Source organism: Syngnathus scovelli, chromosome 1 (genome assembly GCF_024217435.2).
Source record: "Syngnathus scovelli strain Florida chromosome 1, RoL_Ssco_1.2, whole genome shotgun sequence".
In the NCBI taxonomy this organism is placed as follows: Eukaryota; Metazoa; Chordata; class Actinopteri; order Syngnathiformes; family Syngnathidae; genus Syngnathus; species Syngnathus scovelli.
Window position 1 is genome coordinate 26,120,356 of NC_090847.1, and position 12,948 is coordinate 26,133,303.

Sequence of the window (12,948 nt, forward strand, 5' to 3'; positions counted from 1 at the left end):
GAGGTTATGAGAATAGTCTTGTTTGACGTAAAAAAATATTTTTACAAGAACAAATCTGTATTTTTATACACGTCCAACTTTAATAAGGGATCAAAGTCGCACCTTTTATTATCTCTGAAGAAAATACACTTTTCTTGAATGAATAGCATTTTATCGGTCAAACTCTAGAGTGTAACTTTTTAAGAATGTTTGAAAAGCTAGAGGAGAACAGAAGGCGGCTCGACGCGCTCTGATCGTGTCGGCGTCGGCAGGATTGCGGAAAAGCCTTAATTGGGGAGCATCGGGTTATCAGGCTTAGGAGCAAATCTTCATAGAAGTAATCAAACCTTGATGAATTCAAGTAAGCAGCTAAGCCTTCGCGTCCGGCCGCCATTCAACTAACCCCCCCGTAGCTTAGCCCCGTAGCTTTCCGTCGATAACAACGGACAACAAACCAACAAAAAAAAAGCACAATAAAAACACAAATCCCAACGTTGTTAGCGTCAGCATATGAGCCGGTTACTTGAAAATGCAGACGCTGACCAAAAAAACGGAATGAAAATGCAATCAACTGGGTACTTGGAAGCCTTTTGGAGAGCACGTGGAGCCTGCGTGCTGATCTCCTTGGCAAAATTGTCTTTGGCATCTTAACCGCGCTTGATTTCAAGCCTTGATTGACTCGATGAAGTCGGGACAATGGAGGCTATTTTTGGCGAAGAACAGCAACCGGTGTTTGCGTCTCCTTGTTTTGATTGCGCCGCACTTGTTCTGTTGTTTTACATGCCGTCTGCTCGCTAACAAGTTTGCGATCATCGATTATTGGTCAAGGAAAAACCCGAGTGATTTTCCACGACATCAACTCGAGTGTGCTCAGGTAGATGCGGTAAAAATTACCCGTGTGTCCATTTGTCTCAATTGTCATCCGCCATTTTTAAATTGAACCGCTCATTGTAAGTTATAATTAACTCAGCCCGTCTGTATGCATTTGTTGTCCAAATTAATAACAATATTTTTCCCGCAGTTATTTTTTTTTGTGACAATTTTGGTCCTCCGGGACAAAGAAGTGAGGACTCCTTAAGTGCTTTAATGGCTTTCTATGTTGTCAAACAGTGTTTTCCAACTTGACGACAATAATAATTAAACTGCTCTCAGTTATTATTAACTAGTCAATCCGCGCTTCTTGTCACTTTTTATTGCCCCAATGACAAAGTTTTACTCTATTGTATTCTTAAAAAAAAAAGTCAACTGTTATTTACAAACTACTCCTGGTAGCGTATTATTAATCACTCTGTATGCCACTTTTTTAAATCTCGGAAACCGGGGTTAAAGGTCATTTTTCCCCTTTTTTTTTTGCTTTGCCCAATGTTCTGAACTCTTTTATGAACTCCTGCACCCCAACCGCATCATTTCATTTCCTTTCTTCTCTCCTCCCTCTCAATTTCCCGTCTAATTTTCCCTCCTCTCTCTCTCTCTCGTTCTCTCTCTCTTTCTCACGCCCGCCGTGTGCGCTCCTCTGTTTTCCTCTGTCAAGCTTTCCTCCCGCTCCCTCGCCGCCGTGGCCGCGTTTTGCCTCGTGTGGATATTAAGCTGTAACAGGCAACGCGCTCTGTTGCTCTCTGATGTATGTGTGACCTGCTTTCCGCCAGAGCCAATCTCGCCGCCCGCCCGCCCGCCCGCCCGCCTTTTCTGGGTTAGCGTAGCAATACTCGCTTGCATCCTGCACTAAGTGTCAGGAAGGTGAGTGAGGGATTACCCTTTAATGGCCTTTGTTACGCTCTTACAGCTAATTTTATATTATTTTAAGTAGCACGTTCGTACCAGTGTGTAGCCATTGCTAGCCTTCTGACATAAAGGCCGCCCAAAAGCCGTAAGTGTTCATTATTTTGGTAGCCTCCACAGACTTGGACAAATGAAGCCAGAAAAGGTTAATGATGAAATGGAGATACAAATCCAAACAAACAATAGTACATTTTAATTTAAAAAGAAAATAAAACAAACAGTGAAGGTTCTGTACAAGTATGGGGTGAAAAATGAGTTTTCTTTATTTTCTTTTTTGTGTAACGCATTGAGATGCCATTAGATGGCGCCAAAGTCCTGCCCAAAAGGTAAAGTAGTAATTGGTTTCGAGGAAGTATGTTGAGCAGAGGATTGTGCAATTGTTTTGATCACATATTCTGTTAGCCATTTTTTAAAGTGGAATCGTGATGAGTTTGGGACCATAGTTTCTGATGCATTCACGATGTAAACTTTTACACCGGTGCTTACGATTATTATAAGACTTAGATTAAGCTTAAAATTAGAATAAACTGTTTACGCATAATGATTTAATGCTTCATCAATTTACTTGATCGTGCTGCTCCTTGTGGTGTGCACATCCTGGCCATCGGGGGGCAGTATAATACTGCTCAATCTGCGGCTATCTAGTGGTCTATGGCAGTATTGCAGGTGGTCCTTGAAATTGGAAATTGATTTTTAAGAATAAAATTGATTTATTTATTTAGACTCGATTTATTTTCCAACTAATTTTGTGAATCATTTGACCAATGATGTCGAATGGAGCTGAGATTTCCAAAATAGCCATAGAAATGCAATTAAATAGCTTGTATAGGTCTAGCCTCCTTCGGTGCAAAATAAAATAATATTCCGCCAAAGCAGTGGTCCCAGAGTTGCTTCTTGGTTATAATGATGGTCCCTAGGACAAACCTCTGCTGTACAGTGCAGCTACAAAGACAAATAGACTTCTTCTGTGACTCAGTCTTTTTTTTTAGAGGATAAAGAATTTTCATAGTCTTGTGTTCTCTTCATTTCTAACCCAGTTAACATGGTTTGATTTTCGAATCACGCAACGCCACGTTGTTGCTTTATATGAAAATGTACACAGGCTGAATGTGGCACTAATATGACGATGATGAGAAATATGCTGCCTTTTGTTGTTGTGTTTGGCTGCTGTTGTTTATCCACAAGCTAAAGCGGGCGGCGGTTCATGCGAGGGTGAGCGCCCCGAGGCGGCAGGCAGATTTGAATCTCAAAACACCGCCAAGGTTCCCAAGCGACGGGTGGGGAAAAACGTTTTGGGGCTCACTCGCCATTCACTTTGGCCTGAGAGTCGCTGACCTGTGATATTGGTTGGCCTTTTTTTTTTGTTGCCGTGCCTTTTCTTGGCCGTATTCGCACTATTTCCCTCAAAGGCTATTTCAGGCCGCGCTCTCAGCTGTCTTGAAAAAAATGAAGCCCGGCCCGAAGGGAAGAGCGACAGCAATTTGCACGAGAGCGAGGGGACGAGTTTGGCGGCCCGAGCGGCCGTGAAATACGGCCCCGGCGACGGTTATTGCGGTTGTAAAAGGCGGCGACATAAAATACTAAACAGAGAGCGGCGGCGTCTATTTATGGAGCAGATAATCGGCGCATTAATCAGTGGCCGTCATTCGCCGCAAATGCTTTCGCCCAGTCGCAGGCAGCTTTATGTGGCGCGGCCGTGCAACGTGTGATTGGCTGAGGCGCAAACAAGGACCAACGATCGTGATGTACGGAGGGACAATTTTAGGAAAGGCCCAGCATGCAAGTGCTAAAATTACTCGTTAGTATTTTCCGTCATCACTTTCAAAATTGCCGGTCAATGACAATCATTGGTCCAACCGTTTTTGACGACTTTTTGGGCTCTGCTAGCAAAAGGTTGATGAGAAATACAAAAAGAACTTTCCTGAAACGACGGCATGGAAGGGGTTAAAGCAGCTCGCCATTATGCTGCATTGTTTCGCCTCCCTGACAATATCGCGTCGCTCTCGCTCGCTCGCTCGCTCTCTCACGCTGTCTTTGTGTTGCTTGAGGCTTCATCGGGGCTAAATGGAATTTAATGGACCTCAAGTGATTGGTGTACTTCCACAAATAAAGTGTCCATTCATATGTTAACCAAATAAACACGTGTATTGTTTGCTTGAGTCACACTCATGCAGACTAAGGAGCTTATTTAAATGCATATTTTAAATGCATGAGGCTTTATATAGACTGTGTGTATATGTATACATATATATATATATATATATATATATATATATATATATATATATATATATATATATATATATATATATATATATATATATGGCAAAAGTTTTTTTTTATGTTGAGGCAGTGTCGTTGGCAGATGCTGAATGTCGTAAGTCTAAAAAGTCATCTGTAAGTAACTAAGTAGCTTTTTCAAGGTGCCTGTGGCAAGACTGGCAAGAGATGAATCTGTTTGAAGCTCCCCCATTTTGAGTCTCCAAATCTTCTTGTTTCACACGCAAGCATAAGCGATGCCTCTTAATTTGCGTCCAATTCATCGAGTTGCGCCCGATAAGGGAGGTAAAATGAAGCAAAAGCTCTTTCCTTACTCCATTCTCTTTTCCAGCAGCGCCGCAGAATATAAATGCAAATACTACGGCGCTATTGGAGGCTCTCATTTAATGGAATCAATAATCATATGCAGAATGGCGGCGAGGGACGGAAAATTACCAGCAGGAATTTGATATACAGTACAGTACGTGCTGTTGTTTACAATTGGCCCGCCCCCAAGGGCGCCTGCCCAAACTTCATTTGCCGCCGTCAGTCTCCCGCTCCAAATAACACAAGGTTGTAAAATGGCCGAAAACGGCAACATAGCCGCCACATCGTTTTCGTGAATGTGAATTGAATTCGGGAAAGAAGCTCCCGTAAATTTCTCCACTGCTAAATCCACGCACAAAAAAAGAAAAATGGAAATATAATGCAGATGGATTTAATATCATATCTGGCTTTTCAATTACATTATTTTGATTTATTTTCATCTTCTGGTTAATTGTTTTGTGTAGTCTCATTTGTTATTTTATTAAATTTAGCGATAAAATTCTTTGTATAAAATACCCTATGAATTGATTTTTGTGAATTGTATCTATTAAATGTTTTCACATCAATGTTGAGAAAGTGCAAAGACTGAAGAAAAATTAGTTTTGAATTGTTGAGATTTATTGGTACCTTTTTTTACTTTTATCGTTTTTGATATTTTAAACTATGCAATTAATTGTTTAATTTTGTCTCGTTTGGGTCAGCTAACTGGTTTAATTTTAATTCATTATTATTTTCTTTATTTTTTTTAATTTATTCTTTAAAACCCTAATCTGAACCTCCAACTCTATTTTGAAGACCTAACCCTGCTTTGAAAGTCTAATTTAGAACCAAAATCAGAGTTCAAACCGTACTCACGTTTATTCTCCGAAGAACCAAACGGCCCCTCATTAACGCCACACCTGGACAGAACGAACGCCCTCCCCCAAGGAAAACATGCTGACTTCTCCTCAGCCACACACCAAAAATAGAAGGCGTTTTGTTGCATAAACACGGCAAGCCCATGAGGTGAGTCTCTTCGACTTCCTGTGGTTGATTTTCTCGTAATTTGTCTCATTGTTGTCGGCACAGCTGTTCTCATCCCAGTTGGCGATTATTCAAATGTATTCTTTTTTTGCGGAGGCCATCCGACCCAGTTCCCTCACGAGACTTTACCGTTTCAAAACCGAAGCTTTTTTTTTTTTTACTCGCAGTTGAACTCTGAACCTCGTTTTTCTTATTGGAACCTTTTTCTGAAGTTTATCCGTCATTTGGAGTGAAGACGTTTCTTGTCATGCTTACGATGTGATTCGATAACAAATTTACGTACTCATATATAGACAAGCTATGACATCATTGTCAATGAAAGATTCCCAAGTCTTGTTTTCTGCAGTGTTCCGCTCGTTTGTACCAGAAAATGGACAAGATGATCAACCAAAAGTGATAGTTAAGAAAACTACTGAATCAGAAATTTGGGGTGCATAGTAAGCAGAGCTGAGATCAGCATTTCCTATCAAATGTCATACGATGTAATCCTGATGGTGTTTTTCTTTTAAGGACCCTTACGAACCTAAAATGGCTGCTTCAGACCAAAATGGTTGACTTCCGCTGTCTTTCTGGGAATGCATTCTTTGATGCTCTTCACAAGAGACCAGTTGATTGCCAGGCACATGTAAAGTGATCACCGCTCATCTGGACCCCTTCGATTGGGTCGATCCGTCGCCAGGCGGTAATCGGACATCGCTTTTAATTCTGCCTCTGCGATCTGGCGCGTTTCCCGATCCACCTTAATCTCCTTCATCATGCGCTACTTGATCAGGAATGACAGGTGGAAAACATTCAAGCGACTTTATTGAGAGTGAAGTAAGAGGGGGGGTTGCGTCGGTGAGGGAGTCGTCAGACGCCGATGGCAATCAGTCAGCGACGCAGAGGCCGCTTTACGATGTCGGAAAGATTTCCACAGGTGGAAGGAATTTCGGCCCCAGTCGGCCGAGTTCTTGAACTTCACCCGATAGCTTTTTGGGTAAATGTGCAAAGACCCTTCCCTGAGTAGATCAGTCCGGACTTTGTTCCCTGCAACACAGCGGTGATACATTTTTCCTCCGGGTGTATTATTCATATTTGACAGGAGTCCTAGCAGCGACTTGACAAAGTGCCCTTGGTGTGTCCGACTTAATGGTTCAAGTATGGACGCTTTGAACGTGGCCGGCGGAACTCTGCCAAGCGTGGCTCCTGTCCAGCTTCTCAAAGATGTCAGCGGCTGTTAGCTTGAAGTACCGTTAGCGCTATCGGGCTACGGGACGACTTGATTGTCTATTCCGGAGCAACCAAAACTTGTAATCCTCCTTTTTCATGTTCTGTCCAATCTGCAGTTTTTGTGTTTTGTTAATGCTCTCATCAAGTTTGTTAAATTGCTTTTTAGCGTGATTACAGGGTAGGTGGGGAGGGGGAGGGGGGGAGCACGGGTGTTTTCTTCTCCTTCAAACTCATTTGTCATGCATGGGACAAAAGCGAAAAGGGATTTCAAGGACGAGATTTTCGACACGTCTGCTCTATTGATTGGTTAACGAGCCCGCATTCAGAGCCACTTCCGCATCGAGGGGCACGGACACAATGGAGCACATTTGCCCGCCGCACAATGTGGGCACGCGGCGGTCGAGAAAAGGGGGACGGGCACACGCTCGGGCACGCTGCCAGGGTGGAGGACGATGCCAGACGAGAGGACTGACAATTGGGAAAAGAGGCAATGTGGGGGACAGAAAAAAAGGGAAGGGAAATGTTTTTGGGGAAGCTGAGGTAAAACTTCAGTTAAGCCATGTTGCCATTTTCAATCCATTGCTTAGTGATAATTTTCTTTTACTTTTATCTGGATAGTGATTTGCAAAAAGATACATTTAGGAAACTGTTCAATTGGGTGGCTTTTAGCCTCCAAGACAACAGGTGGCAGCATACTCCCAGAAAGTCATTGAAATAACTCAGACAATTGTTCTATTGCTTAATAATAATAATAATAATAATAATAATAATAATAATAATAATAATAAAAATAATAAAATAAAATAAATAAAAATGATAAACAATTTAAAAAAATGAAATTTATTTCATTTAGGAGATTTAGGACCATCTCGTCTTCCAACAAAATGGCAGACAACAGATAATCACAAGTATACAACATAAGACATTTTGAGCTTTTTAAATCCTTTGCTCGACGCCATATTTGCCCGAGAAGACTGATCCTCGCTGATATTTGCGAAGACGGTCCGAAGCATCTTGATTCCACAAATCATTCATCCGATCCTAAAACGTTTGCAGACCACTTAAGTTGGGACGCCATCAAAAGCTAGCAGCCACTGTTTTTTATTTCTTTGGGTTGCAGACATGTCTAAAAATGCTCGGCCCGGCGCGCCCTCGCTCTCTTTCTGTCGTCTCGTGGCTTTAAAAATACAGTCCGTCTTGCGCGTTTGCTTTCATCGCTTGTGACACCCTCCTTGTCGCTCGCTCGCGCCGGTTAGCCGCACTGTGTCGTCCTCGGCCCGACTAAGCTGTCTGCCCCCCACCCCTCCCGTTCCCTCCCCGCCCCAACTTGCCGCCTGTCTGTCTCTCGCTCGTCCTACCTGTCTTCTCCTGTATGGATCATTGCCTTTGCGTTTCTCTTTTCGCCATTCTCAGCCTGTCCCCGAAGATTTGCGGCGACCTGGCTGTTTGGTTTTAGCATCTGTCACGAGCTGTCTCGTCTCGTCACCCAGCCACCCTGATTTTTGTACTTTTATTATATTTTTCTCGATGAGTTTCTGCTCGGATAAAAGAGGGCCGATTACTTTCAGTCATTTGAGGTGTAACTTTGGAAAAAGTCTTCAAAAAGTTCATCCAGTTGTAAAATACGCCTGATGGAGAGTGGTTTGCTTTCTTATCGTTTGATCGCCTTTTGATGGACTCGAACAAAAACAAAACAACTGATTATCTCCAAATTGAACATGGATGACAGAAAAATGTTCAATTCAATTTCAATGTGTATTTTTTGTGGATGGATTATTTTCAGTTGAACGTCCAATTGCAATCACTTGATGATCCTATCTCCACCAATTGTGTTTGTTTTCATCTGGCCAGCCGGCAAGCACTCAGCGCCGCCGCCGCTGCCTCGCTCCTGTACTCAGAAGTCATTTTCGTGGGCCGTAAAACATTGAGCTGTTAAATTTCTTTATGCGTCCCGCTCCGGCCTGCGGCCCTCGAGGTTTCCTGGTGCTTTTTAAATTGAATGATTGCCTGCAGCTCTTGGCTTGTTTAACCTCTGCAATGGCAGTGACTGTATTTTTAGAAGTTTTGCACCCCTCCCTCGCACCTGAAGTACGCCAAGTGTGTGACTAAAGAAGGAAGGACAGTTAGCTAAGGGGGGGGGGGGGGGCAAGAGGGGGGGGGGGGGGGGGGGGTCTGGGATGGTTACTGCCTAGAGCTGTGCATGAGTGCAAGACAGCACGAGCGTGTGTGCATGCAAGCATGTGCATGTGACATGACTAGCGTTTTCCTTATTTATGACCCTCACCTCCATCCAGGCTACCAATTTGTCTGGAGCGGAGGGAAAAAAAGCCCCCCCCCCCTGAGAAAAGAAAAAAAAGGCAATTGGGCGATTCGGAGGTGAGCGCTGTCCTGCGCCCGTTAGCTTTTATGGCATACTAAAGAAGAAGAGAGTGAGAGTGAACATCCTTCCTGTCTGGATTGACCCCCCCCCCCCCCACACACACACACACACACACACACAACTCTTCGGACATCTCGCCACCTTGGATGTACGCTAGAACTGCGGGCCGGCTAGTCGGCATGCAGCAAAACAAGAGCGACAAATTACTTGACAGCTGCGTAAACATAAACACAGCTGCTCTCTGAGAATTCACATTACTTTGCATTACATAGCTTGCTTTATTTTTCTTTTTTTACTTCAAGTGAAAAGTGTTGAACATTCATTCATTCAAAAAAAAATACATAAAATTACATTCAAGTTTAAAAAAGTCTAGCAATGTTCCTTTGAAGACGTTTGCAATGAACTTGGGGTGCTCGCTAACACAAGCCCCGCCCACTTCTGCCAGCCTTGGTAAAGAAATTATAAATGTTGTTTTAATAATATAATCTGAGTCCGTTTTGGAAATAGTCAAGCTTGGTGCACTGGCGGAGCTGGGGGTTTTCCCCTTGGGGGGGGGGGCTGAGATCTCAACAAAAAACATTTACAAGCCTCAAAACTACGTCAAAAATGTTAATAAAAAATCAGTGTATGTTCCCTATGGAAGTCATGTAGAAATCTGGAAAATAATCCCTGGAAAAATTTGAAAATAAAAGTCTATTTTCTGGTCTGGCATATTTCAGGCGGAGGCTCATGCCCCTTCAGCCCCCCCCTAACACCGCCAGTGGCTGGATTGACAATATGGCACCAGTGCCTGTGACTGTCCAGTCTTTACCTTGCATTGACACTCACCAACAATATAGAATTACGATCAACGTTTACCCGCAATGCTCCACCGGCATTTAATAAGCAAAGTGTGCCGTTACATCCTCCGTTTCAGCGGTGCGGAATATTAGCGGACTAGCCAGGACGCCTCTCAGGCTGTTGTTTGTTTTCTCGGTAACACATGCAGAACTCTCCTTCAATGTTTACTTCTATATTTCCGCTTTGGGGTGTGTGCGTGTGCATTATATGAGTTCACCATGCCCCCCCCCCCCCCCCCCTTACATTACTTGGGTACGCAATATATGAGAGTGCAAAGGGAAGCAACCCAGGCCACGCTTGTGATTCAATACGCACCCCCCGTGGACCGAGGCTTACGGGAGTGCATGTGCTGATGAAAAAGTAATGTAGTGTGTCTGCAAGGTACTGCTGGCTTTTCCCTCGTGCTTCCTGAACTCCAACAACTCATCTTCCACACTGGGCTGCCTTCCTTTTTTTTTTTTTTTCCTATCTCTTGCTTTTTTTTTTCTTAAATTGAAGCTAAAAACAGATCCCGAAAAAAATGCAGATCTTTCGGTTTTCACGTCATCCTGTAAAGTCAGCCTCACGTTTTTTTTTTTTTTTTTTTTTTATCCCCCCCCCAAGTATAAATAAACCTATGATTATGAATATGGATCAAAAAGTCCCAAATGTTTTTTCATTTTGGAAATTGTTTTAGGGAAACATGTTTGAATAAGCGTCCCTGGATTCCCAACATTATTTGCATCTTTTGGTCTGGAATAAACTAACAAAAGACAAAATATTATCACAAGAAATCATGTTGGGATAAGTAAAATCCGGCCGTTGACTTGCAGTGCTGACGTGTCAAAGTTTTTGCTGCTCTAAAAAGTTTGCAAATTTATCAGAAAAGTTTCTCCGCTCTTTACCGTATCTACATTTTTTATGTACCATTTTTTAGGTATTGTGTTTTAAATTAACCTCCAAATTTCAACCAAATATTCCACCAAAAAAAAAAAATAAATATTGCTGGCATTTGGGTGAAAAATGGCGGCAAAATTTTACGACTCGGCCTAAAACAGTTCAACTCAATAACTTGGTTCCTCGTATTAAATCCTAATGTTCCCGCATCGTTTACGATCTCGTTTAACTTCCCGACACGATCAACATCATTTCATTCACCTTGCTTCGTAAACATGATGCTTCCTGAACATTCTCAAATTATTTTGCCAATTTCCTTAAGCACACAACAGCATAGCACCGCCTTGAATTCATATTCCGCTTCCACCGACGAGCAGCGCCGCTCGGGAGCCGAAGCCCATTTAGCGAGCGCCGCTTGTTTGGCGTTTGCGGTGCCAACACATACAAAACACAACATTAGCATAAAGCCGGGCAAAAAGCGGGCCCAAAGAGCCGTAATTGCTATTGACAGAATTAACAAACACATTAGCGCCTGGCGTTAATTAGAAAGTCAAATGTAAAAAGTGTCATGAATGGCGGACAGCTGTCATCCATCATCTCATTTCCCCAAACTTGCTCCGTTGGGCTCGTGGCTGCTTGTCGAGACGTTACCCAAGCGGTCAGACAAACTCGGTCGGGTCGCGGCCGTTTAACTCGGGGAGAGGTGATTGATTGATTGTTTTTTTGCCTTCCAATTAGAGGAGAGTTGGATTAAAAGTAAAAACAAATGTCAAGTCGATGCTGATAGCGCAAACAGAACAATTCAACCATTTATCACGTGTAAACAGGTTGTGAATATTTTAGATTAAATTTCTGCTTTTTTTTCTTCCAGGCACTGGTGGGAGTGGACATGGAAAAACACTTTGCTTCTCAGGTAGGTCCACATATTATTTTTACATATTTGGATCACGCATCAAGAAATTAGTTGGAATTAGGTGGAATTTGAAACCTTTGAGAATTTTCCAATCATCGCTCTCCAATCAACCTGCACATGCACAGAGTGATTAAATCAGGACGAGCAAGTGTGCTGTTGTCGTGGACTAGTTTTGGATTTTTCAACGGTATTTTGTTTTTAAAATTCAATTAATTTGTTTTTTTTAAGCAAGTTTGATCATTTGTATTAGATATTTTTTCCCCCCGAACCAAATCCTTCATTTTAATTTAGTTGTTAGTTTTAGTGTTATTTTTTTAATATTATATAGAGTTTGAAAGTGCAAGAAAAAAAAGGAAAATGATTAAATATTAATTAGATTAATTATTGTGTACTGAAGTAAACTGAAAATATATAACTGAAAAGTTCATGAAAATATATTTTTATATTTTAATCATTTTGTTAGTTTTCTTTAACTGTAATAACTTTAGCCTGGACACCCTTGATTTTGATTTTTCTCATCACTTATTTGACTGAAAAATGAATAAGACTAACTGATCTAAAAGGGAATGAAGGGATGAGGAGGTAAGTTGTATTATGTACATTATTTTAACTCTATTTTCCATGTTCAATGCCTCATTTGTTGATATGCAGATTATACTGTTTACAAAATAATATGTTTGTGTATGCACATGCTAATGAAGGTAAGTGGCTAATGCTAACCCCCCCAAAAAAGACGATGAATGACTTTGAATGGCCAGGATGTAAAAACAGCTTCACCATCTTACCGCATTGTTTCACGTATCCCACGAGATTGATTGGGGCACTTGTAAAATTCCTATTGCTTGTCGTATTTCTCTTTTTAAGACTCCCCAGACGGGGAAGAAAGGCGAATGCCCCCCCCCCCCCCAGCGTTACATGTCCGATCGTTCATCTCTCCGCCGCCGAATTCATTTCAATTAGTGCCCCCGTAGCCGCTGCTCTCCCTCTGCATATCGATCCGCGGGCCCCCGCTATCTCCCGCGCACACGCGCAAGATCACAAGGGTTGGTGTGTGTGCGTGTGTTTGTTGAAACACAGCGGGCACCTTCGCCACGCCGATCAACAATAAATATGAGCAGCGGCAAACAATTACCCCCTTAACGAGGGATTAATTGTGTCAAGATGGAGTGAGGGCAGCGCAGAGGTCGCTTGACGCCGTCCATTCCTAATGTGTTTATTTTCATGAGTTAGGCAGATCAGTCTTTTGCCTAAGTAGCCTTATGCCGGCTGGTCGTTTTGTCGCCGATTCGCCTTTGCTTGCTCGGAATGTGAGGAAGGAGAGCCGTACTCGGTGAAATACAACATGAGGACACTCACAAGGAGC

General features: G+C 42.5%; 1 protein-coding gene across 4 annotated transcripts in view; it reads left to right on the forward strand.

The window, feature by feature from the left end:
- ppargc1a (peroxisome proliferator-activated receptor gamma, coactivator 1 alpha) overlaps positions 1-12,948 on the forward strand; it is a 146,830-nt gene that overhangs the window by 47,496 nt on the left and 86,386 nt on the right. For all 4 annotated transcript variants that reach the window (XM_049735224.2, XM_049735230.2, XM_049735250.2 and 1 more), the window contains exon 2: positions 11,544-11,585. In XM_049735224.2, coding sequence (XP_049591181.1) covers positions 11,544-11,585 — 42 coding nt within the window. The remainder of the gene's footprint in view (positions 1-11,543; positions 11,586-12,948) is intronic.